Below are 27495 nucleotides of genomic sequence, written 5' to 3' on the forward strand. Positions count from 1 at the left end.
TAAAAGTAAGAAATTATTAAAGTGAATTTACTCACCAAAGAAGGCCTTTTCCTCAGTCGTTACCATAAATGCACTTCAACTGACCTCAACTTTTTTATACACACATTAGGATGTATCTATGAGGAGGAAGTGACTAACATGAAAATGATGAAATGATAAACTGTTTGAGGGACTTTCACTGAATGCTTATAATATTTGATCAACATTAGGTACTCTCAATTAGGCCGACTAATAAGGTAGATCATTTAACTGAAACACTGAACACTATCACGTTTGAATTTATCAAGTTATTCATAGTGTCTCTCTTAAATGGGACTCAGAAGAAATATACACAACACTTGCTCAGTTTATGTTTTATTCGGGCATTTCTCTTGCACAAGGAAGGTAGTGATTTACATGTAAATATTGCAAAGTCAAATCCTCAATTAGAAGCAGGTTCTATAAACAAGTAACGCTCAGTTAATTCACATTTTGAGATTAGAGAAACCTTCATTACAGTCAAAACTGTTGCTGGTTGAGATTTCAAATGTATTGATTCTCAGACTGTCAGATATAAAATGAGGACATGTTTCTGATTAACTTCATGTTCAGCAGAGTTTCAGATCAGAATTAGAACATTTTACATTCATCTTCGTAAACTCCTTAAAGCTCCCAGTGTAAGCTGTAAATAACAATCAATAAATGACGGTTCTATTTACATGCATCTGTTTAATACCACTTGCCCATTGATCAATTATCTCCAGAATATTTTGGACAGAGAATTGACAGGGCATTTCTATCTATCTCCATACTTTTTAAGACACAGAAAGATACCCAGTTTCTTACAGTAAACCAAACAAATATACCAGAATACATTCAGACTTTTTATATGAATGTAACTTTTTAACAATGGCTCCATTGTAATTAGTCAGTTGAAATAGTCCTCCTGCCTTAGCTGCTGGTGGCGCAATCCAGATCAGACCATCACAGTAGAGGACTCATCACTGGCTCAGCTCAGATAACCTTTGGTCAGTTTTCCACGTCTCATCTTTCAGCCTCTCAGTTCATAAGCCACAAAGGTACTTCATATGATCACTGTGGTTTGTTATGTAGAACTTTCTAAAGATTTCAGAGCATAGAAAGCATACAGTATCATGAGAACACAATATATTATTTTTGTCATCAATAATTGTGCAGATTTCTAGACTGTCACTTGTTCCAACCTCAGCTCTGCCCATTTTGAGCATTACCAGTCCTATTTCTAAGTGTATTCCACATCAGCCTCAGTTCTCCACTTAAATTTGTCCTAAACTATTTCCTTTGAGGTCCACTCACATGTCTTACATGTCTTGTTTGTGCAGATTATTCCTGACTTAACTTGGAAATGTTTGCTCCCGTCTGTCTGTCGGTCAGTGACGCCACTCCCCTCACATTAGCCAGAGGGTCCCGTGTGATGGTTTTGCTACAATGGCGCCCCTCTGTCCGGCTGTATCTGCTGGTCCTTCCACAGAGCCTTCCCATGAGGCCGCGGGGCGTTGCCGGGGAGAGCATCAGCATGACCACAGGCTCCAGGAAGACGTTACAGGCACTGGACAGCATGGCCTCAGTCCTCCAGTGGACGTTCTCCTGCAGCACAAAACCCACGATGTGTGAGGCGTTGTAGGGCGCGTAGCAAACCACAAACACAGCCAGCGTGGAAAGGGCCACGGCCAGGACGCGCCTCTTCCCCAGGACGGGCAAGCAGGACCGCCACACCAGGGCTACGCAGCGTAGCGTGCAGAAGGCGGTAATGGCCAGTGGCATTAGGAAGAGGAGGAGCGCCATCTCCAGGCGCAATGGCAGCAGCAGGTCCAGCTGGTCCTGGGTGAAGTTCTCGAAGCAGACCGACACATTATGGCTGGAGGTGGACACGAAGCCGCCCCCGCCTTCTGCCACCAGGCCCAGACTCAGGTGCAGCAGTACCACTGCCCAGAGGGCAGCGCTGATGAAGCAGGAGATGCGGCCCCGCCGGTACAGCTTGTAGCTGATGGGAAAGGCGATGCTGAGGTAGCGGCCCACCGTCACGGCCGTGAGGAAGAGGCAGCTGCCGTAGATCGAGGAGAACAAGAAGAAGCTGTAGACGGGACAGAGGGGCGACGGAAGAGCCCAGTCCTGGAGGAAAGTCTCCAGGGCCTTGACGGGCAGCCAGGCCACCAGTGCCAGGTTAGCCAGGCAGAGGTTGAGTGCGTATACCACGTTGGGCGTGGCACCCCGCTTGTGCGCCTTGCGGACGTACACAAAGAGCACCAGCAGGTTGGAGGGGAGGCCCAGCAGGAACGTGAAGGAGTAGACCATCAGGGAGAGACAGTCCTTGACGGGCACTTGCATCGCTCCAGCTCACACCTCCTGCTCAGGAGTTCAGGAGCATAGGAGGCACTGCATCAGAAGCAACTGAAGTCTCGATTCTGCAAGTAAAATCATTTGAGATGGGGAAAAAAAAAAAAAACACACCAGTCCTGTGGCAGACGTAATGGATGTTAAAAGTAAGATCTCTTAAAGTGACTCGGTTGGAAAAAAAATCCAAAGCACATACAGTGAATCCTCAATGCGCAATCACAGATCCTCTCCTGTTCCTCAGTCCTCTAGCTTCCATTTGTGGACAGCATTCCTCTTGTGAAGTTGCAACGCGCATCATTAGGATGGTTCCCACCGTGCGAGCACATCACGCTTTAGCAAACCCCTCTCTCCTCCACACACAGGCTTTGCACTGAGCGAGATAGAGCAGGGAGGCAGAGACAACCCGTTGGTGACAATAGTATAGAGAGCGGAAGTGGGGTGATACTGGCGTGTGTATATGTGTGTGGGCATGAAGGGGCAGGGTGCAGCATGACAGGTAAACAGATATGGGGAGGTGCCCATTCAAGCAGAAGTGTATGGCATTTAGGAGGCACCAGCGTGTCTTAATGGCCCCCAGGATCGGAGACGACAGCAAGGCAGCATCTGGACCCTTTAGTGAAATGATTCAGAATAATTGGGCTTGTCAGGAAGCGCATGCCCATCCAGCCACAGCGCGGCCACTCTAAATTAACATGAGGGTCAGGCAGTAAAGTCATAAAGTGCCACGGATGATGGTCATCGCGTGGGAGCAGGGTAGTAGGGCTTTAGGGTTGGGCGCCTACTTTGTGACACAAGGGAGATTCTCTATGCTTTATAGCAGTAGGAAAACAACCTGGTTTATTTGTATGTGTGCGCTTGGGTGTGTAAGTGACATAAATTACTCTTCATGGAAGAGAGAAGATTAGAGAGAGGTTGGATAGTTGTGTGTGCAAATAAAAACGTCATCGGTATAGAGTTTTATCATAAAGAAAAACAATTTCTACCCCAGCTTTGTTCAAAGAAGAAAACCTGAAAAAACAGCTATCCTTATCTACATTTATGTGTAAGAGCACTATGGGCCAGTTCCCTGAACACAGATAAAGCCTAGTTCTGGACTAAAAAGAAGGGTCAATGGAAAATCTCCATTGAAATCATTTTTGGGTCCAAGCTAAGCTTAATATATGTCAGGGAAACCTGCCCTTAACGTTTTATTTGTCTGAATTGGTTTTTAAATTAGCCTTTTTCCTTTATTGAATGAAACACGTGGTTTGGTAAGAAGAATGTCCCTCTCCCCACTGGTGTGATTACTACCTCTGAGGGTTTAGAGCTTGGGAGTATGGCTAGACGGTACACTGTCCTTCTCTCAGCACATATCAAAGCTGCAGGCTAAGGTTAAGTCTAGACTTGATTTCCTCTATTGTAATCACTCCTCTTTCACCCCAGCTGCCAAACTAACCCTGATTCAGATGACCATCCTATCTGTGCTAGATTACGGAGACATCATTTTTAGATCAGCAGGTAAGGGTGCTCTCGAGCGGCTAGATGTTCTTTACCATTCGACCATCAGATTTGCCACCAAAGCTCCTTATAGGACACATCACTACACTCTATACTCCTCTGTAAACTGGTCATCTCTGTATACTCGTCACAAGACCCACTGGTTGATGCTTATTTATAAAACCCTCTTAGGCCTCACTCCCCCCTATCTGAGATATCTACTAATATCTACTAGTCACATTCTGTTAAAGGTCCCCAAAGCACACACATCCCGGGTCGATCCTCGGCTAGCGACTGGAACGAGCTGCAAAAAACACTCAAACTGGACAGTTTTATCTCTATCTCTTCATTCAAAGACTCAATCATGGACACTCTTATTGACAGTTGTGGCTGCTTCGCGTGATGTATTGTTGTCTCTACCTTCTTGCCCTTTGTGCTGTTGTCTGTGCCCAATAATGTTTGTACCATGTTTTGTGCTGCTACCATGCTGTTTTGTCATGTGTTTCTGCCATGCTATGTTGTTGTCTTAGGTCTCTCTTTATGTAGTCTCTCTTGTTGTGATGTGTGTTTTGTCCTATATTTTTATTTTCATAATCCCAGCCCCCGTCCCTGCAGGAGGCCTTTTGGTAGGACGCCATTGTAAATAAGAATTTGTTCTTAACTGACTTTCCAAGTTTAATAAATGTTAAATAAAATAAAAATAACAAAAATGTGAAAACACAAAGGAGAATGAAATGTATCATTGCTGTTGGTTTGGTTTCGACAGCACTGACACAAACACACGCACATAGGTATGATCGATAGAGAGCAGAGAAAATGGAGTGTGATGTGTGCAATGCGATCTGTTAATTGTGCGGTGTGTGTACAGATGTGTGTGTGTGTACAATTTGATCCCTCTGTTGTCACTGAGAAATTTAAATTAGCAGGTGTGATTTACATAAATTCACTGATAGCCTGCAGTTCTCTTTCACTATTGCTCGCTCAAACACTAAAGCACCAGACAGAACAAAAGTCCTACTACTTTAGGTCCTAGTACTACAACATTCAAATGTAAAAAACAATCTGAAACTCAGCCATACAAAGCAACAGTTGTTTTACAGTATGTAGCTTAATAACACAAGATAGATATTGGTCTCCACTACGACATACAAGTGTATCTGAAATACAACMGTAGGCTACACCTAAACTATAGTCTAACGTATGTGTACACCTGCTCGTCATCTTGTTCCAAAATTATGGGCATTAATATGGAGTTGGTTCCCCCTTTGCTGCTATAACAGCCTCCACAATTCTGGGAAGGCTTTCCACTAAAWGTTGGAACATTGCTGCGGGGACTTGCTTCCATTCAGCAACAAGAGCATTAGTAAGGTCGGGCACTGCTGTTGGCCGATTAGGCCTGGCTCGCAGTCGTCATTCCAATTCATCCCAAAGGTGTTTGATGGGGTTGAGGTCTGGGCTCTGTGCAGGCCTTTCAAGTTCTTCCACACTGATCTTGACAAACCATTTCTGTATGGACCTCGCTTTGTGCATGGGGGCATTGTCTAGCTGAAACAGGTTTGGGCCTTCCCCAAACTGTTGCCACAAAATTGGAAGCACAGAATTGTCTAGAATGTCATTGTGTGCTGTATTGTTAAGATTTCCCTTCACTGGAACTAAGGGGCCTTGCCCGAACCATGAAAAACAGCCCCAGACCATTATTCCTCCTCCACCAAACTTTACAGTTGGCACTATGCATTGGAGCAGGTAGAGTTCTCCTGGTATCCGCCAAACCCAGATTCGTCCGTCGGACTGACAGATGGTGACGCGTAATTCATCACTCTAGAAAAGGCATTTCCACTGCTCCAGAGTCCAATGGCAGCAAGCTTTACACCACTCCAGCCAACGCTTGGCATTGCGCATGGTGATCTTAGGCTTGTGTGTGGCTGCTTAGCCATGGAAACCCATTTCGTGAAGCTCCTGCCGAACAGTTCCTGTGCTGACTTTGTTTCCAGAGTCAGTTTGGAACTCGGTAGTGAGTGTTGCAACCCGAGGACAGACAATTTCTACTCGCTTCAGCACTCGGCGGTTCTGTTCTGTGAGCTTGTGTGGCCTAGACGTTTCCACTTCACAATAACAGTTGACCGGGGCAGCTCTAGCAGGGCAGAAATTTGATGAACTGACTTGTTGGAAAGGTGACATCCTATGACGGTTCCACGTTGAAAGTCACTGAGCTCTTCAGTAAGGCCATTCTACTGCTAATGTTTGTCTATGGAGATTGCATGGCTGTGTGCTCGATTTTATACACCTGTCAAGAACGGGTGTGGCTGAAATTGCCGAATCTACAAATTTACACATACTTTTGAATATATAGTGTATATAGAAAACATGTTCTATGTTCTGCACAGCACTTGTGGCTGCACTATAAATATTGAGAAAAATCTGTCTTCTTCCTCCTCTTTAAAATATACCATCTGACACAAACAAGCACATTTGGAGACATTACAACAGGCTGTTAGGGTGGTTTATTATCAATGATTCTCTTTCCTGTGCGTGTTTACCTTGTTTTTATCTAGCTACCTCCTCGTATGATACAAAGGTCACATAAACCGTATGATACAAAGGCCTAATAAACACTATGCCCAGGACTCTGGATCAAAACAACCTCTTTTGGACTGCATGCCAAATGGCACCCTATTCCCTATACTGTATAGTTCAAATTTTGACCACAGGGCTGCGATCAAAAGTAGTGCAGTATATAGGATGCCATCTAGGACGTAGTCTTGGCCAAACAATGCGTGGATAGACAGGGGATAAACAGGGTCATTAATGCTAACGCTCAATATACATGAATCACCTTAAAACGTGGTTTATGGAATAGGTTAGGTAGTTTATTTCTTAGGAGCACAATTAGACCCTACACTACCACTTCCAAAATCCATCCCCAGGTAGCAGCAGCAACTGGTCAGGTGCTGTGCTCTGCCAGAAAGTCTTGTCAAGTGTTGATTGTGCAAAGGTGTGAGGATGTAGCAGCTTGCAGAGCTGCGAGGCTAATGGATTTTGATGGCCACGAGGTTTTAGTTTGAAACTTTTGAGCATGCCATTTTGTATATATATACACCATATACAGTTGAAGTCAGAAGTTTACATACACCTTAGCCAAATACATTTAAAACGCAGTTTTTACAATTCCTGACATTTAATCCTAGTAAAAATCCCTGTCTTAGGTCAGTTAGGATCACCACTTTACGATTTATTTCAGCTTTAATTTCTTTCATCACATCCCCAGTGGGTCAAAAGTTGACATACACTCAAATAGTATTTGATAGATTGACTTTAAATTGTTTAACTTGGTTCAAACATTTCAGGTAGCCTTCCACAAGCTTCCCACAATAAGTTGGGTGAATTTTGACCACTCCTCCTGACAGAGCTGGTGTAACGGAGTCAGGTTTGTAGGCCTCCTTGCTCGCACAAGCTTTTTCAGTTCTGCCCACAAATTTTCTATAGGATTGAGGTCAGGGCTTTGTGATGGCCACTCCAATACCTTGACTTTGTGGTCCAAGCCATTTTGCCACAACTTTGGAAGTATGCTTGGGGTCATTGTCCATTTGGAAGACCCATTTGCGACCAAGCTTTAACTTCCTGACTGATGTCTTGAGATGTTGCTTCAATATATCCACAATTTTCCTGCCTCATGATGCTATCTATTTTGTGAAGTGCACCAGTCCCTCCTGCAGCAAAGCACCCCCACAACATGATGCTGACCCCCGTGCTTCACAGTTGGGATGTTGTTCTTTGGCTTGCAAGCCTCCCTCTTTTTCCTCCAAACATAACGATGGTCATTATGTTCAAACAGTTCTACTTTTGTTTCATCAGACCAGAGGACCATTCTCCAAAAAGTACGATCTTTGTCCCCATGTGCAGTTGCAAACCGTAGTCTGGCTTTTTTATGGAGGTTTTGGAGCAGTGGCTTCTTCCTTGCGGAGTGGCCTTTCAGGTTATGTTGATATAGAACTCGTTTTACTGTGGATATAGATACTTTTGTACCCGTTTCCTCCAGGATCTTCACAAGGTCCTTTGCTGTTGTTCTGGGATTGATTTGCACTTTTCACACCAAAGTACGTTCATCTCTAGGAGACAGAACGCGTCTCCTTCCTGAGCGATATGACGGTGCGTGGTCCCATGGTGTTTATACTTGTGTACTATTGTTTGTACAGATGAACGTGGTACCTTCAGGCGTTTAGAAATTGCTCCCAAGGATGAACCAGACTTGTGGGGGCCCACAATTCTTTTCTGAGGTCTTGGCTGATTTCTTTTCATTTTCCCATGATGTCAAGCAAAGAGGCACTGAGTTTGAAGGTAGGCTCGAAATACATCCACAGGTACACCTCCAATTGACTAAAATGATGTCAATTAGCCTATCAGAAGCTTCTAAAGCCATGACATCATTTTCTGGAATTTTCCAAGCTGTTTAAAGGCACAGTCAACTTAGTGTATGTAAACTTCTGACTCACTAGAATTGTGATACAGTGAATTATAAGTGAAATAATCTGTCTGTAAACAATTGTTGGAAAAATGACTTGTGTCATGCACAAAGTAGATGTCCTAACCGACTTGTCAAAGCTATAGTTTGTTAACAAGAAATTTGTGGAGTGGTTGAAAAATGAGTTTTAATGACTCTAACCTAAGTGTATGTAAACTTCCGACTTCAACTGTATATGTATATATACCAAAAACTGAACACAGTTTGCTTTATCTTGGCCAGGTCGCAGTTGTAAATGAGAACTTGTTCTCAACTGGCCTACCTGGTTAAATAAAGGTGAAAACATTATTATTATTTTTTTTTAAATAAGCCGCATGGAGCTGCCCCTGGACCCAGGTAAAGTTGCTGTCTCTTGGAGCACATGCTTCCAACAAGGTCCACATACTCTGAATTCTCACGTAAATGCACACATTAAATCAGGTAACAGACCATTTAGCTAGGCCTAGGACCCCTAGACTTAGCGAGTGAAGCAATGTCAGTAGGCATGCTAGCTGGTTTCTTAACACATGAGCGAATCAGACGTGTTTCTTGAACGTGATCACATTCAGAGATGCAATCTGCCTCCCTGAGGAACTACATATTTGGGTCAACCTGTCAATTGGGAAATTATTTCATATTCATCTGAAAAATTACCATGTATACTGAACAAAAATATAAAGGCAAACATGCAACAATTTCAAAGATTTGACTGAGTTACACTATATAAGGAAATTAGTAAATTATTAGGCCCTAATCTATGGATTTCACATGACTGGGCAAGGGCGCTGCCATGGGTGGGCCTGAGAGGGCATAGTCACATCCMCTGGGGAGCCAGGTCCATCCAATCAGAATACATTTTTGCCTACAAACGGGCTTTATTACAGACATACTGTAAATAAAGTCCCCAGATGATCCCGCAGGTGAAGAAGCCAGATGTAAGGTCCTGACGTACTGTCAAATTCTCTAAAACGACATTGGAGGCGGCTTATGGTAGAGAAATAAATGAACAATACATTCTCTGGCAACAGCTTTGGGGGACATTCCTGCAGTCAGCAGGCCAATTGCAAGCTCCCTCAAAACTTTAGACATCTGTGGTATTGTATTGTGTGACAAAACTGCAACATTTAGATTGGCCTTTTATTGTCCCCAACACAAGGTGCACCTGTGTAATTATCATGCTGTTTAATCAGCTTCTTGATATGCCACACTTGTCACCTAACTCTCTATAGTCTTACTGTACACATACATTTTAGCAATATCTATGAAGCAGAAATAGGCCCTATCAGATACTAAACAACAACAGAGAGCCCTGTGAAAGCAGACAGGGTGTGTTCCCCAAATGGCACCCAATGGGCCCTGGTCAAAAGTAGTACAGCACTATAAAGGGAAGTGCTGTTTTATAGGAGTCAATACAGAACAGTGCTATTGTTTCAGGCCTGGCCATATGGTAACGCTACACTCCTCTCTCCCTCCCCCAGGCTTTATTTTATACCTGTACCCTAGTGACTCATGTCCTCCCTCAGCTGCTGTGACGCCTGCATCGTCTCCTGTGCTTGGGCCATGTTGTACTGGCTGAACTGCTCCCACTGCTGGGAGGTGGTGGAACTGCAACAGCACATGTACATATACAGGTATTTTACAGGTACATTCAATTAATTTGAAAGGCAAATGGTGGCATTGCAGAAACTATTTTGATGAGTTGAGTGCCTGGTGAATTAATATTGTAGCTAGTTACAGAGATGTATATGCACGTAAGGATTACAATTGTACGAGGTTCTCATTGACAACACATAAGTAGGTTTGATCTAGATATCCTGCTCCGAATTTCAGAAGGTCTATTATTTCTTTGTATTGTACACCCTCATTCCAGCACACCTTATGGGTATGCGCAGGGGGTTGGGCTTCAGAGAATCTCAGGTGATGTCACAGTGAGTGACAAGCAGGACAGGTCAATGTCTTGGGCCTTGTTCTGAATGTCATGGGTCAGCTGCTGCCGGGACTCCTGTAGAAGACTGGAGAGAACAGCCTGAGACAGCAAAAGTACTGAGACAGCAAAATATGTGACATCTTTCATCCTCCTTTTTTCGCTTCTGTTTCACTCTAACAGTGGAGCCATCCCAAATAGCACCTTATTCCTAGTGTACTACTTTTGACCAGAGCACATGGGACTCTGTGCAAAAGTAGTACACTATAAAGGAAATAGAGTACCATTTGGGACTCAATCTTGGTCAAATGGTTTCTTACAACAGCTCCTCAAAGGCCCTGTCAATGCGCTGCTGAAGCACCCTCTGTGCTCTGTCGATCACCTCCACCAGGTCGCTGACTAGCTCGTTTCCAGGGCGACCCTCCATCAAGGTCAGGCACTCCACCGTGACCATCCAGAGGCACTGTGATGGCCCGCTCTGTCTCCTCCTTCCCCCGAGACAGAGCACACAAATTCACCTACGCTGTACTAGAAAGTCAATACATCACCCCAAAACCTGGCTTGTTTTTTTACCAGGTACATTGAAACTGCATACCAGATTAATACTAATTTGAAATTGAATTGCAAATCTCATCAGGGTTAAGGCATCCATCTCTTTGCCCAATTCCTGTGCGCAGGATTCCAAAGTCTCTCTCTAGCGGGAGATATCCCAGATCCTATTACTCAGCCTGTCACTCTCATCCCAGTTAGTCTGAGAGAGGGATAGGGGGAGAGATATAGCGAGAGAGCGATGACAGGTTAGAGAGAGGAAAGAGAGATGGCATGAATACGTGTGATGAGAATAAATAATAGTCCATAACAGTTAATGATATGAAAACTAACTTTGTAGAGGCCAATGTTACAATTCAGTCACAACGTCAAGCAAGTCCTTACTGAATTGGTTGTTTCATTACATAGTCACAACATCTTACCTTGCTGGTTGTCTCATTGCGTAAGGTCCTCCCTTCCTGGCGTGTCTCATGTGAGATGTGTCGCCTCTGTTCTGCTGTGTCAGACATCAGCTTGTTACTGGGGTCCCAGTCAGACACACTGTACCTGAGCCCAGGCTTGGCACTTAGCGTGGCCATGATACTCACAGCGTCACGGGACTAAAGGAAACAGGTGACACACAAATATGATGAGACTGGAAACAAGTTGATGGACCCTGATCAAAAGTAGTGTACTATAAAAGTAGTGCACTATAAAAGTAGTGCACTACAGTGCACTATAAAAGTAGTGCACTATAAAACTAGTGCACTATAGGGAATAGGATGCCATTTTGGATGCAGACTATGTTTACATGGGACAAGTATTGACAAAACTGACATTTGATATAACGTGATGTCCAGGGAGGTTGTGGGAATCAGAGGAGGCTGGTGGGAGGAGCTATAGAAAGACGGGTTCATTGTAATGACTGGAATGGAATAAATGGAACGGTATCAAACACAAACCACATTTGACTCTACTCCATTCCAGCCATTACAATGAGCTCATCCTCCTATTGCTCCTCCCACCAGCCTCCACCTGTGGGACTACAGTGCTGTCTGTGGTGAGTAATGATCTGGTCGAAATCATCATTTACTTGGAAGTGCATTTCCACCCTCTCTACCCAATGATAAAACATACTACTCACTCAAGGAGGMAATGAACTCGGTATAACCTCTGTTTAAAAGCAGCCTTTAGTTGATTAAGACTAGCTTTAAGGCTATATGAACACTTGGGCTAGTGTGCACTGCAAAGCTCAATATTACTTATTACATTAACTTCAGTATGAAACAGTCATTATGTTGAATAACTCATTCCCATTCGTGTAAAATGTTGAACAATTCATTCCCTTTCATATAAAATGGCCAMATATGATTGAGCCATGACAGTAGATCAATGCACAATATTGGAGGGCAATAAGACAATGTCTGCAATTTAGCTTTTCTATTACTCTACTTTTTTCCTCAGAAAAGATACTAGGCCTAATCAAATTGAAATTATAGGCAAGCTAGTCCAAGGGGAAAGGTTACTTCGCTTAATTCAGCACACAGACTATGCTAATTGTTTGTGGTAATTCACATCAGGTGTGTGAATAATGGAAAATGCCTGCCGTCTTGTATTTATGGTGCTTCTGTTTAATAGTTAGCCTAATGAATTGGTGTTAATTTGATATGGAACCTAAGTAGACAAATGTATTCCATTATTCAAAATAGCTTTGGCATTATCGCACAAAAATGTTAGATTTACTTACCCAAAGTTTCCGAATATTCTGCAGTGTCTACACCGGTGGTTCTGAACTTGTGTCCAAAGCCGAAGGGCTGGTTTCCTCACCAACTCTTGTAGACAGTCTCCAGGTAACAAACAGACGCAACCAATCAAACACGACTACTAAATCATTTAAATGCCATGGCAACATTCAACAAATATTTTAAGGGCTTTAGTGATTGACAGTCTCTGTAACCGTCAGACGACGCAACAATGTAGCCTATCTACATCATACTGTGGAGCGCTCTGACTGTCAGATGACGCAAAAAGGTAGCCAAATAGAATAGTTGTCGACAGATTTGTCTCGGGTAAAGAAATGTCTCTACTGTATCCAGTAGCCTAGACTACATAATTCTGCTACCCTATTCATGCTTTTCTTTTCAGTGAAGCTAGCTGTGGTCTTACTCTAGTTCTACATAATCTACAAGAGTAATTTAAATGAGTTACTCCATAATAGAATCATACACATTTGTAACTCCAGCCAAGGGCTTAACTCTGTGTTGCATATTGGGGGGATCCGGGTCAATGGGTCCCAGGGTCACCACCCTTCTAGGGTGATTACTATGTTGCACAAACATGAGTGCTTTCCTCCCCATAATTTTGGCCTTCAAATGTGTTTTCCAAACATAAATACAGTGCATTGGAAAGTATTCAGAACCCTTGACTTTTTCCACATTTTGTTACGTTAGAGCCTTATTCTAAAATGGATTAAATAAATTAAAATCCTCATCAATTTACACACAATACCCCATAATGACAAAGTGAAAAGAGGTTTTTAGAAATATTTGCACATTTATTAAATGTGACCCGATTCAGGAAACTAGACGTATGTCGTAAGTCACGACTTCACAGGAGAGCCTTTTGAACGTAAAAATATATTTTTTAACAAAAAACGKTTTTTGGCAGAAATGCCTTCTCGAACATGTGAACTTTCATGTGCCTTAATATCAAATGTGTATGTCATCTGTAAATACGAATGAAATTGTTAAATTATGAGCCTAGTTGGTTTAGCCACAAGTTTCTATGAACTTTTATGGTACTTTTTAGATTTTTCGTCTGCCTGCTGTGGCTACGCTTTGTTCCAATGGATTACTGAACAAAACGCACTAACAAAATTGAGGTTTTTGGACATAAAGAGTGATTTTATGTCCATTATGGCATCTGCTGAGGGATTACTTCGTGCTCCATCCCCAGTTGCTCTCTCGACAAACAGCATCCAAACAGCAGATGTTTGTGGAACTACTGCTGGTGCTTCTGCTCCCTCTTCTTCCTGTTGCCCTGGTGCCTGACCCAGCTGACTGCTGGGGCTGTCCCTCCCTGCTGCTGAGGTTATTCTTTGAAGAGCCTCATCAATCGCTCAGGCACCACTGAAGGCTAACTTCTTAAACCTGGGATTAAGTGCAGCGGTTTCTGATAGCACGTGATTTTATTCCATTCTGTGGAACTTTCTGTCCATTGATGAACATAGGGTGTCCAACTCTGTCACATGTCCTGTGGTTACCTCCCATTCCTCTTGGGTCAGAGCATCAACAGGTGCATTGACCATGGCCAGGGTAGAGATGATGGCATCCTTTGACTCAAGAAACCGCTTCAACATATAAAATGTTGAATTCCACCTTGTAGTGCAGTMTTGTTTAGGCCTCAGCTCAGGCATCCCCATCTGGCGTTGTGTAGACTTCAGTTTTTCAGCACCTACTGTGCTCCTGTGGAAGTATACCACAACTGCTTTCACTTTGTCCACAGTGGGCTTCATCACCTTCAGAGCATCTCTTACAATCAGGTTGATTGTGTGGGCAAGACATGGCTGATGGGTCCATTTAAACATTTTCATGGCTTTGGTTATGTTAGCTGCATTGTCGCTAACACAACAGACCACTTTTCCATCTACTTGCCATTCTCTGGCTACTCTCAACAGTTCCTCTGCCAAGTTCTCTGAGGTGTGTCTGTCGCTGAACTCAAAGCAGTCCAGAAGACAGCTAGACATCGAGAAATCTTCAATGAAGTGACATGTAACCAACATGTAAGAAGTGGTTACCCTTGATGTCCAGCAGTCAGTGGTAAGGCAAACTGCAGTAACTTTATGGACTCTTTCCCGCACTGAAGCATGTGTGCTCTTGTACAGTTGTGGAATAAGGGATTTTGAAAGGGGTTTCCTGCTTGGAATTGTGTACATTGGATTTAGACTATTGCTATAATTTCTAAAACCTCTGTCCTCCACGATCGAAAATGGCTGGAAATCGTTGGCAAACATTTTAGCCAATGCAATATCAATTTGGCCTTGTTTTGCTACAGACAGATTTGGCATAAACTGGTCCATAGAAGTCTGCTTTGCTGTGAGTCATGGAGTAGGCCTACTTGACTGAGTAGATACATATCCTCCACGTGTGGAGGTGCTGGCTCCTCCACTATCACTAGCAGGCCTACTTGACTGAGTGGATACATCTCGACGTGTGGAGGTGCTGGCTCCACCACTATCACTAGCAGACCTACTTGAATGAGTGGATACATCTCCAAGTGTGGAGGTGCTGGCTCCACCACTATCACTAGCAGGCCCGCTAGTTTCTCCAAGCTCCGCTACAGCTAGCTTCACAGTTGGGTGCACAGTTCACATATGCCGGTGTAGGTTGTGCGTATAACCGTCTTTATATGAGATTTTGTTTTGGCATTGTCTACATTATTAAAATGCATCCAAATGTTACTGTGCTTCCRACTCATTTTCCAGCTGTTGTTTTCACAGCTGTCCTTCCTCTCTCTCCTCGGCTGCTAAGTGTGTAACTGTGTGAGATGGCTCAGCCCTCCCTCACGCATCTTTGGTTCATTGATTGACACTGCGTGTCTGATTGACAGGAACAACAGGTGAGGCTGTTAGTCTGAGCAGACAGTCAGAACGAATGTGTGTGCGCTTTTGAGCATTTGGGCCTATATTATTTTATTTCTTTTTTCGTTCTTTGAATTAGTTCATTCTATTCATTTAAATCTTTAGATTTTTCACGTCTTAATTGTAATTTTTTTAAATAAATAGATTCGGCTCTTCTGATATGCGAGCCGGCTCCCAACGTTCACCTACAAGAGCCATCTCTTAGAGCCGACTCGTTCGCGATCAATCCATCACTAATCTCCARTTTAGAGAATATCAGCTCGTGAGAAGTCAAGTGAGAAAGCTCCAGCCATCGTTGTGCTTTCCCACCAGTTTGTGTGGTGCGTCCTTGTTGATATGCAAGTCCATATTTCATATCTTTCAGGTGTTTGTCTGAAGATGCACACTGCGACGATAATGTAATTTATGGTTATGCTAATTCGTCGTTTCTACTGAGAGCTAGCTGTTGCGAGCGGGCTCTCTCTGTTTTGGCTGTCATATTTCACACATTTAACCCTGTATTTGTAAAGGAAAATGTCCCCCAGTGCGTCTTGTATATGCCCTGTAATTGTATAGGTGTATGGCACATCATTATATGGGTATTACATTGTATTTGACTGTTTCGAGGTATTGAAGTTAATTGTGCAGTTGTAGCCCTGTACTGAAGATGGTGCTATGCTTTGTAGCACGTGCAGCGACACCACGTTGATCTTAATTAGTGCCGTCACAGTCATGTTGAATTGCGTTGTATGGTCCTGTATAGCATTACGTCATCATAGTCACGTTATCGCCATGTGAATTGTTTATAAGAGATGTGAATTGGAGATTGTATTGTCATTCACTGTTGTATCTTTATTTCTCTCTTTACTTGCAGACCAAACACACTTTGGTTGAAGCGTGTTGCCAGACCAGTAAGTGCCTTTTCCCATCCATACTACATACACTGTGCGGTTCCATGCCTGTGCATATTCAGCGTTATTAAACCACCTCAACTGGAATCCTACCCGTCTGTCATCTGTGCCCTTTACCAGCACACGGGAGCGAACACAAAGTAAAACCTAACCTAAAGAATGTACAGTTCACCAAGTCCTCACTTACACAAATKAAAGCATGATGTTCGCATGAAATTGACCATCCCTTAGTGTCGCAATCAATTCAAACTTATGTGCTGATCCACCATGGGCTCACTGCCTCAGCCATACTTGTCAATCTGTCATCAATATGTCCACTCCTATTTCTAGAGTTTATTTCAGGATCTCGACAAAACAACTTTTGTCGTGATCATGAGAAATAAGTAGCTACGATGGGAAGATAATTTCCAATCCATCATGGTATATTATTGAGGGGGTCAAATTGGCTTGTCTCAAATATTGGGGGCCTTGACCTCCCCGCAAGTTACACACCTGACTCCAGCACAGTTGAAAACCATATCTCAGTCTGGCTAAGAATGAAGCAGATAAAAGACTGCAAGGATCAACATCCATTCTCAATGAATACACCAACACAGATTTCAGACATACAGTATTTTAATTAAAACAATTAAATATGACAACCAAATAAAAAGGCTCAACTTAGGACCAGGATCAGACAAAAAAAAATGTATTTTACATATAATTTCACTTCTAAAAGTGTCACAATTTCATAAAACAGGCAACAAAAAAATCTAGCGCATACTGTTACCGAAGCAATTTGTCAGTTGTATCTTATTAAGTCCGATATGCAGCCAACCACAAGAGAGATGCAGGGTTTGGAGATTTTTTCAGAGGAATCCTTTCTTAGGCAAGCGGGCACTCATGTGGCACAACTGGACCACTGCACGTGGTTCTCAGTCTATACACCTCTAGCTGTAACACGTCAAAGCTCTTTCCATAAAGATCTTCAGAAGAAATGCTTAATGCCAGAGCAGTGGTTCTAAACAAAATAGAAATGTATTTCTGTCTAGCCGAGAACAATGGTTGGGYTGCTTCCCAAATGGCACCCTATTTCCTATATAGTGCACTACTTTTGACCAGAGCCAACAGAGTACCATAAAGAGAATAGGGTGGCAATCCTGGTGTAACCCAACAGCCGGTTGCTCAGAGCCTAAAAGRTCACATTGTTTATTGCTATTCACTTTAGAACATACCATCACTTAACATCTACTAAATGGTTAAAGGGAACCAGGGGTGAAAATCCCATGCATTACAGTAAACAGTTTGCCACTAGGGAGGCAGTCTAAAATATCCACTGTAGTTATTAGATGCAACATTTTTTGGTTGTGCATTGTGAGTGCCTGCCCACCTTATCATCCCCACAAGCTTTTTTGGTCCTGACACCTCAAAACTGATTGGTTCTGCATATTGTTGTGTTCTTGGCATACAGTATGTCAGTTTTTACACGCAGACAGACACCCATGCGCACACATACATGCACACGTTGGACAGTATTGTCATGTATCAATATATACGTATCAATGTAGAGAGGGACATATTGCCCTCGATGTTTTGAAAGTAAAGATATCTTCTTTGATTTACTTGTTTTCAGCACCATCAGAAAAAGGCACGGTCTATGGAGTATTGTCCAAGGATGAACCTTCAACCCTTTCCCACAAAAAAACTTTGAGAGATGCGCGCACACACACACACACACACACACACACAAAATCAGACAAAATGTCTCAGATGAAATCAACACTCAAATGGAGGTCACATTCACTACCGGTTCTAGTAGACCAGGCTGTGAGATGAATGGAATCTACTGAATGGAAGCTAGGCTACTCTCCAGGGATTATTAGTTCAATGAACAGAGAGGAGGGTGATGGGGAAATAGGGGGAGGTTCATCCAATCAGTCACTACAGAACAACACCTGCCCCCCCCCCCCAAAAAAAAAAATCAACAATCCCCCCGCACAGTAGGTAATTTAAATGCTACAGATGTAGCTTCGGTACGACACACTTTGCTTTAACATGGAACAAAAAAACACCACATCAGTCTATTGCATTTGGATTATTATTAGTGACCATATTACCATTGTCTTCTATATTATATTATCATTATTGTTCTATTTTTATAGAATTTGTTAGCAAAAATAAGTGTTCATTATAATATACAAATATATCTCCATTTCAGAATTTGAAATGGTTTAGAACAACACGAAAAGAAGGCATCTGATGTCCAGCGTTTAGAGAGGGGAGGGCATCACATGGAGGAGCGTGGTTGAGTCCCAAATGCCACTGATTACCTACATAGGGCTCTTGACAAAAGTAGTGCACTATGGGCCACCCCATTCCCTACATAGTCCACTACTTTTCCCCAGAGCCCTGGTCAAGAGCAGTGCATTATAGGCAATACAGTACATTTGGAAAGTATTCAGACTTTTTTCCACATTTTGTTATGTTACAGCCTTATTCTAAAATGGATTTAAAAAAAAATACAGGCTGGATGGGGAGCATCGCTGCACACATATTTCCAGGTCTCTCCAGAGGTGTTTCATCTGGTTCAAGTCCGGGCACTGGCTGGGCCACTCAAGGACATTCAGAGATTGTCCCGAAGCCACTCCTGCGTTGTCTTGGCTGTGTGCTTAGGGTCGTTGTCCTGTTGGAAGGTGAACCTTCAACCCAGTCTGAGGTCCTGAGCGCTCTGGAGCAAGATTTCATCAAGGATCTCTTTGTACTTTTCTCTGTTAATCTTTTCTTCGATCCTGACTAGTCTCCAAGTCCCTGCAGCTGAAAAACATCCCCACAGCATGATGCTGCCACCACCATGCTTCACTGTAAAGATGTTGCCAGGTTTCCTCCAGATGTGACGCTTGGCATTCAGGCCAAGGAGTTCAATCTTGGTTTCATCAGACCAGAGAATCTTGTTTCTCATGGTCTGAGAATCTTCAGTTGCCTTTTGGCAAACTCCAAGCAGGCTGTCATGTGCCTTCAACTGAGGAATACTTACGTCTGTCCACTCTACCATAAAAGGCCTGATTGGTGGAGTGCTGCAGAGATGGTTGTCCTTCTGGAAGGTTTTCCCATCTCTACAGAGGAACTCTGGAGCTCTGTCAGAGTGACCATCGGGTTCTTGGTCACCTCCCTGACCAAGGCCCTTCTCCTCCGATTGCTCAGTTTGGACGGGTGGCCAGTTCTGGGAAGAGTCTTGGTGGTTCCAAACTTCTTCTATTTAAGAATGACGGAGGCCACTATGCTCTTGCAGACCTTTTTTGGTACCCTTCCCCAGATCTGTGCTGACACAATCCTGTCATGGAGCTCAGACATTTCCTTCAACTTACATCATTTGGATTTTGCTCTGACATGCACTGTCAACTATGGGACCTTATATAGACAGGTCTGTGCCTTTCCAAATCATGTCCAATCAATTGAATTTACCACTGCTCAATTTCAAGTCTCATAGCTAAGGGTTTGAATACTTATGTAAATAAAGTATCATTTTTGTGCAAAAACCTGTTTTTGATTTGTCATTATGGGGTAGTGTTTGTAGATTCACGAGGAGAAAATCTATTTTAGAATAAGTCTGTAACGTAACAAAATGTAGAAAAGGGGCCTGAATACTTTCCGAATGCACTGTAGGCTGCCATGCGTCTCCCCTGTATTATCCCCCAGCCTCAGAATAATGCTCCATTCGTAAACCAAGTGGGAATTTACCACATACAACTGGGAAAATCCACTTGAATGGCCCTCCAACTGCTAATTACTAGTGGGAAATGTGTCCATCCTGTGCTCCCACATGGTGACCTCCGTCACCTACTAAGGAAATAACCTCGATAACAGCATTTTCGGAAGTTAAATGCAACAAAACATTTTTAAATAGCAATCTATTAATATGGTTTTTGAACACTTTCATTTGGGTTTGCAAGCATGAGAGCTGTACTTTTAATTGATGGTTTACGCAGCTTGTTAGCCATTAGCCAATTGGCATTTCTCAATGAGTTCAAAGCATCCCACTAGTATTTACGACTTCACAACTGGTAAATTCCCACCTCCCACGAACGGCAGCATAAGTTCCCAACGCCCCCCCCCCTCCTAGATGCAAAACCCCGCCCACTGGGCTCTAGAGGTCAATTCCGTGGCATCGTAGAGAGATAATTCCTTCCCGTTTTACTGCTGTACAGACATATATTTTTTTAAATCACACAAGCAGGGCAGCTACACATTAGCCCACAGTTACAGTTGATGAGATCATACCTACACTGTTCTTTAAGYAAAATCAAATGCTGGTAATGTCTGACATCTTGCAGGAAAGTGTACATTTTGCTGGGACTTAATTCACACCTACAGTTTGGCCCCCGGGGTACTGATGACTAAAAGATCACACCCTCTGGGAATTAAAGCATGTCCCCTGTATCATAAGTCCTCTCCTGTTACACCAATGAAGCTCATATTGTCTGAATACAACAGAGGGGGGGGGGTTCTACTACCCCCCCCCCCCATACTGCACCTCTCAGCACCAGGGTATGTGTCTCACCTGAAACACATGCATCTTTAAGTGCAGTAAATTGTCCTATATTTTTTATAGGCTCTCTTTGTACGAATATATATGAACAAAATAACACGTGGTATAGCAGCTAGTTTGGTTTCTGGTAACACGTAGCTATAGGACAATGAGTGTGGCAGAGTGCTGTCCGTGCCACAACCCTGCCGCTTCTTTTGCAGTGAGAGCAGGGATCAACTGTGTCCCAGTCGGACAAGGCTCATACCACCCATGCTTCAAGCCCCATGCAGATGGACCCCAGTCCTCCCCCTCACAATCCCACGAGGCACATTGAGTTTCGTCTCGTTCCAGTTTGACCAAACCCAAAAAGGCCTCACCTGGAGGATACTGCACAGCAAGGCAAAGGGAGAGAGACAATGCCCTTCAAAATGTGACAAAACGGCTTGATAAAACTCGGACATTTGAAGGCTTACTTTGAACAGTGCAAAATGAGTCCTACCGCTAGAGGGTTAAAATGAACGACACAGATCTGTTAGCTAACTGTCCCCACCTTCAATTGATCAGTCTACATGAAAAAATTATTCACATTAAAAATGAAATCATGAAACTGAATCCATGCAGCCATACACGCTGTGCTCTCTTACCCCAGACATTCCCAGACAACATATCATGCTTACAGTAATGCCTGGATGAGATTATTTGACTGTATAACTAAACTAATTAACTGATCTCAGAGGAGCTCCAACTAAAATTAGATACATCCTTGGTCTTTCAAATTCTTCTTTCCACCTACAACGGGCACATAATTCACTCCATTTACTAAAAAACACGTATGGTGTCATGTCACCCCCACATAACCCACAACATAACCATTTGTGGCATCAATCCTTGCCCCGGTTTACATTCTTTATCCGTTATCACCTGCCCATATCCGATCATAATGGCCCAAAAATATCAACATCGGTAACCATAGAACCCCKTTTTATGCATTAACGACTTATTGCACTAAAAAAGGTGTGAAATCAGTTCCTTAGTTCAAATTTGACAAAAACAAAAAACGAACAGCGCTCTATTGCTGAAAATGAATGATAAATAAGATGAATCTCAAGTCACAGAAGGAGGAATAAAACAAAGATAAAGTGAAATCTATAGCTACCACAGTGAACTCTGTAAAAGTTCTGAGTAGGTCCATGGTGCGGCCTGGGTTGATATTCTAAAAGTACGACAAACAGCTGTATAAAAAAAAAAAAAAGCCTTATGATATTGAAAGAGATTGCCGTGTTAAACTCTGACAGGCGCAATGACTGCAAGTAAATCACCATTGGCTTAAAAGAGAGCAGAGTAACTGGGCGAGCAGCTTGCTCTATGAAAAAGGGCATAGCTGTGATTCACGAGCGTTCTCGACTAACAGGCATCGCCATGGCAATCAGACTTCTACAGAGACGCACATATAACGACAACAAGCTAACGAAGACATTTAAAAAGAGGTACATTTATACGATTGAACACGGACAGGCAAGTCATCATATCAGCACTGGATTGAGGAACAAGACTGATCCTCACTGGACCTGCTATGTCCCCACCCACCCCTTATCAATTCCCCCATCTTGTCTTCTACACTCTGGCATTTTGAAAGTAAGACAAAGCAAAAGTTGAGCACAGCTCAAGGAGCAGTATCAGAGACGATCCATTAATTAAAAACACAGCAAAGGAGAACAGGCTGGGAGAGGATTGGCTGGTTTCATATTGCATAACATTGCGGTACTCCCCTCTGGTTGTTGTTACCCTTAGCGGCTTGGCATCCCCTCATCAGGACCAGAGCTGCGCCAGCCCAGAGTCCGATATGCGATGGCTGACCACCCACTAGGACACAGAGGCTGATAGGGTGGGGTGTTGGGAGGGGTATTCTACCTCTCAGGCGAAATACATAGTCCTCAGTGTGTCGTGATGAATCTGAACAGCCTTGGCGAGGGCCGTGGGGTCTCGGCCGTTACTCTGCCCCGAGACGTGGCTGCCCTCCGCACTGCGTGTGTTCAAGAGAAGGAAGTGAGGAAACGAGAAAGGGAAAAGGACAGAAAGAGAGGGAGGGAACATTTAACTTGAATGAACTTGAATATTATTTTAGGATCAATACATGACATCGGCCTCCAGTTTCTTCTTACCTGATAAACAGCACGAGACATTGATTTTAGCCCTACAGAGAAGTATACCGATCACACCGAAATGAATCCCCCCCCCCCCCTCACCTGTCATGTTCCTTGTCCACCAGGTGGTAGCGGGCGCGGAAGGCCACCAGGTGGGCGTAGTAGGCTGGCGCGGGGATGGAGACAGAGCGGGTGCAGCGGACGTAGGTGTGGCACAGCTGGTAGGTGAGCAGCTGGAACTCGTCGGCCGTGAAGCAGTTGTCGTCCCAYAGGACGTGGTAGTGGGAGGGTCTGCTTGTACCCTGGAGGGAGAAGGCGAAGTCTGTAATACCACAGGAACAATGCCGGTTCCATGGAGAGAATACCAGCATTGATTCAACACTGACAATGAAGTGTAGTGGAAAGCAATAGAGGCCGACGAACCTCTGAGAAAGTATCAATGACGGCAAGAGTCGACATTAGGGAGAAATAAGCAGGATATACTACCTGAACCTGTCCAATAAGAATGCTGACTTTAGTATTAGAACGTTTTCCCTATTGAACACAACCCCGGTATGAGTTTTGACACACACCTGTATTCCTGCGTGGCTGCAGAGGTAAAAGTCAAACTCATAGGGGTGAGTGATATCGGTGTCCACAGTGGTGCCTGCAGGAATGTTACCACTTCGTCCAACCTGCCAAATAAACAACACCCCATTTAAAAACTGTTCAACAACCAATCTAAGCCTAGCAGATAAAGTCAATCCTTAAATGTACAAGGCGAGATCCATGGCACCGCTTACCCGCTCATTGCGGTCCGCACAGAAGAGGCGTGTGTGGTGGCGTTTCTGCACCACGATGTAGGTGATGCCCGGCTGGTACTCCTTCTCCAACATGATACAGGCTTCCCTGATGGCCAGCAGCTCGTAGTACAGCACCTGCCACACAGAGAGAAGTCAACTCACCAGCAAAGAGTAGCAAGCGGTGAAGAATTCAAGTTTAAGGCTAATAGTCGATGAAGAACATTGCYATTTGTAATAAATGTATTTCTCAACATAGGGACATMATTTGGCTTGGCTGTACACTTTAAATGAGAGATTGAAGGGGAACATAAGTATTTTAACTAACCTGTCTGAACTGACCCTCTGACACGCCATCCCTGTAAAATATGATTCTGGTTGGTTTGTAGCGGGTGGACTTGTAGAACTGGATGAGGAGCTCCCGCACCATGGAGGCCAGGTCCTGGATCACCTCCTGTCTGGGTCTCTGGACCCTCACTGTGGCACAGTACCTGCTGGGGTGGGCGTCCATACTGCCCACCACCTGGATAGGGACAGAGAGAGGGAGATGGTCAGAAACATGACTTCTGACACCATGWTTTCAGAAGGCTATTGTAGGRGTCTATGTAACAAAACAAACTAGTAGATTACCAATGTACTAGATCCATCAGACTCCATGACAACTAGATACACAGACAAGGCAGTGTTTGTGAGGGAAGTGGAAATGGAAACTAGAGTGACAGGAAGAGACTGACCGCTGCGATGGATGGCTTCTTTCCGTCTCCGGCTGGAGGGTGAGTGACGTCGGCCCCCAGGAAGATAACAGGCTGCTGGAACACGGAGGGACTGGGTGGAGAGAGAGACAAACATCAGACACATACTACCGTCCAAAACTTTGGGGTCACTGAAATTTCCTTGTTTTTGAAAGAAAAGCAACTTGTTGGTCCAATGAAATAACATCAAATTGATCAGAAAAACAGTGTAGACATTGTTAATGTTGTAAATGACTATTGTAGCTGGAAACAGCAGATTTTTTAATGGAATATCTACATAGGCATACAGAGGCCCATTATCAGCAACCATCACTCCTGTGTTCCAATGGCACGCTGTATTAGCTAATCCAAGTTGATCATATTAAAAGGATAATTGATCATTAGAAAACCCTTTTGCAATTATGTTAGCACAGCTGAAAACTGTTGTCCTGATTAAAGAATCAATAAAAACTGGCCTTCTTTAGACTAGTTGAGTATCTGGAGCATCAGCATGTGGGTTCAAAATGGCCAGAAGCAAGTAAATCTCTTCTGAAACTCATCAGTCTATTCTTGTTCTGAGAAATGAAGGCTATTCCATGCGAGAAATTGCCACGAAACTGAAGATCTCGTACAACGCTATGTACTACTCCCTTCACAGAACAGCGCAAACTGGCTCTAACCAGAATAGAAAGAGGATTGGGAGGCCCTGGTGTACAACTGAGCAAGACGACAAGTACATTAGAGTGTCTAGTTTGAGAAACGAGTCCTCAACTGGCAGCTTCATTAAATAGTACCAGCAAAACACCAGTCTCAACGTCAACAGTGAGGAGGCGACTCTGGGATGCTGGCCTTCTAGGCAGAGTTGCAAAGAAAAAGACATCTCCAGATACTCAACTAGTCTAAAGAAGGCCAGTTGTATTGCTTCTTTAAATCAGAACAACAGTTTTCAGCTGTACTAACATAATTGCAAAAGGGTTTTCTCATGATCAATCAGCCTTTTAAATGATAAACTTGGATTAGCTAACATAACGTGCCATTGGAACACAGGAGTGATGTTAGCTAATAATGGGCCTCTGTACGCCTATGTAGATATTCCATTAAAATATATATATATATTTTTAAATCAGACGTTTCCAGCTACAATAGTCATTCACAACATTAACAATGTCTACACTGTATTTCTGATCAATTTGATGTTATTTTAATGGACCAATTTTTTTGTCTTTTCTTTCAAAAACAAGGACATTTCTACCAAACTTTTGAACAGTCGTGTATATCCAGTCCAGATATGTAGTGTATGACAAAAACCTAGGTGTTTTCCATCATAAAGTATAKATGCGTTTCTGCTAAAAAGGGGTTTTCTGCCTGTGGCCACACGCTCTTTCACTTTGCTTTACCGTTGGTGTGGGACCAGGATGTTGTTGATGCCCCCCAGTTTGACGTTGATCTTGAGGCAGAGGTTGGAGAGGGTCTGGGGGGACGTCTTCACCACGTTCTTCACCTGGACACACTGAGTGGCCATGCCGAGGAGGGTGTCTCCTACCCGCTTCACCTCMGCTGTTGGAGATACAAAGGGAACCATTTTACACCTGGTGCCATATTGTAGACACCGGTAAACATCTTACACCTAATGCCATCTTGTACATGGTATACTCTGGCTATGGAAATAACCAAAATAAATACACACACACACACACACACACACAGTCGAGGAAAATTACATAATTAGTAGAGGTCGACCGATTATGATTTTTCAACGCCGATACCGATTATTGGAAGACCAAAAAAAGCCGATACCGATTAAAACGACCGATTTGTTTGTGTGTGTATATATACACAGTGGGGAGAACAAGTATTTGATACACTGCCGATTTTGCAGGTTTTCCTACTTACAAAGCATGTAGAGGTCTGTAATTTTAATCATAGGTACACTTCAACTGTGAGAGACGGAATCTAAAACAAAAATCCAGAAAATCACATTGTATGATTTTTAAGTAATTAATTTGCATTTTATTGCATGACATAATTATTTGATACATCAGAAAAGCAGAGCTTAATATTTGGTACAGAAACCTTTGTTTGCAATTACAGAGATCATACGTTTCCTGTAGTTCTTGACCAGGTTTGCACACACTGCAGCAGGGATTTTGGCCCACTCCTCCATACAGACCTTCTCCAGATCCTTCAGGTTTCGGGGCTGGGCAATACAGACTTTCAGCTCCCTCCAAAGATTTTCTATTGGGTTTTTACTAGGATTAAATGTCAGGAATTGTGAAAAACTGAGATTAAATGTATTTGGCTAAGGTGTATGTAAACTTCCGACTTCAACTGTAGATACTTTTGTACCCGTTTCCTCCAGCATCTTCACAAGGTCCTTTGCGGTTGTTCTGGGATTGATTTGCACTTTTCGCACCAAAGTACGTTCATCTCTAGGAGACAAAGGAGATGATTGTGGACTACTGGAAAAAGAGGACCGAGCACACCCCCAATCTCATCGACGGGGCTGTAGTGGAGCAGCTTGACAGCTTCAAGTTCCTTGGCATCCACATCACTGACAAATTAACATGGTCCATGTACACCAAAGACAGTCGTGAAGAGGGCATGACAATGCCTATTCCCCCTCAGGAGACTGAAAAGATTTGGCATGGGTCCTCAGATCCTCAAAATGTTTTACAGCTGCACCACCGAGAGCATCCTGATGGGTTGGCATCACATCGCCAGGGAAAAAAAGATATTGAGCAAATGCTCAGCCTTCGACCGCAAGGCACTACAGAGGTAGTGCGTATGGCCTAGTACATCACGGGGCTAAGCTTCCGCCATCCAGAACCTCTATACCTACACCTGTTGTATTCGGCACATGTGACAAATGAAATTAGATTTTATTTGACGTCACGTGTGTAAGAGATACACAGGAGAGTCCTTATGAAAGCAATTCCAGAATAATATCCTGAGGTACATAGCGATACCAGGACAAAGTCCTGAAGAAATACGCCATGGGTTACCATCGTAAGATGTAAATGTATGAAA

General features: G+C 43.4%; 2 protein-coding genes and 1 long non-coding RNA gene across 4 annotated transcripts in view; all 3 read right to left on the reverse strand.

The window, feature by feature from the left end:
* Positions 1–258: 258 nt before the first annotated feature.
* LOC111955464 (free fatty acid receptor 2) lies at positions 259–2903 on the reverse strand. The gene has a single exon (XM_023975691.2). It carries the CDS (start codon positions 2344–2346, stop codon positions 1342–1344), a length of 1005 nt encoding a protein of 334 aa, XP_023831459.1. The 5' UTR covers positions 2347–2903; the 3' UTR covers positions 259–1341.
* A 6564-nt stretch (positions 2904–9467) lies between these two features.
* On the reverse strand, positions 9468–12933 carry LOC111956193 (uncharacterized). Its single transcript, XR_002876217.2, has 3 exons — positions 12529–12933; positions 11225–11401; positions 9468–11004 (listed from the first exon to the last, which is right to left on the reverse strand). It is a non-coding gene; the product is annotated as an uncharacterized lncRNA (long non-coding RNA).
* Positions 12934–16907: 3974 nt separating this feature from the next.
* The window catches only part of ago3b (argonaute RISC catalytic component 3b), a 46722-nt gene continuing 36134 nt past the window's right edge, over positions 16908–27495 (reverse strand). For both annotated transcript variants that reach the window (XM_023976319.2, XM_023976320.2), the window contains exons 13-19: positions 25866–26025; positions 24472–24562; positions 24066–24260; positions 23741–23875; positions 23531–23632; positions 23061–23260; positions 16908–22837 (exon numbers count right to left, since the gene is read on the reverse strand). In XM_023976319.2, the coding sequence (XP_023832087.1) occupies positions 22729–22837; positions 23061–23260; positions 23531–23632; positions 23741–23875; positions 24066–24260; positions 24472–24562; positions 25866–26025 (992 nt within the window). In that variant the 3' untranslated portion in view covers positions 16908–22728. The remainder of the gene's footprint in view (positions 22838–23060; positions 23261–23530; positions 23633–23740; positions 23876–24065; positions 24261–24471; positions 24563–25865; positions 26026–27495) is intronic.

This window comes from Salvelinus sp. IW2-2015, linkage group LG31, assembly GCF_002910315.2.
Source record: "Salvelinus sp. IW2-2015 linkage group LG31, ASM291031v2, whole genome shotgun sequence".
Classification (NCBI taxonomy): Eukaryota; Metazoa; Chordata; class Actinopteri; order Salmoniformes; family Salmonidae; genus Salvelinus; species Salvelinus sp. IW2-2015.

Bases quoted from the DNA above. Each gene is read 5' to 3' on its own strand.
- LOC111955464 (XM_023975691.2), bottom strand. From the start codon at position 2,346: ATGCAAGTGCCCGTCAAGGACTGTCTCTCCCTGATGGTCTACTCCTTC.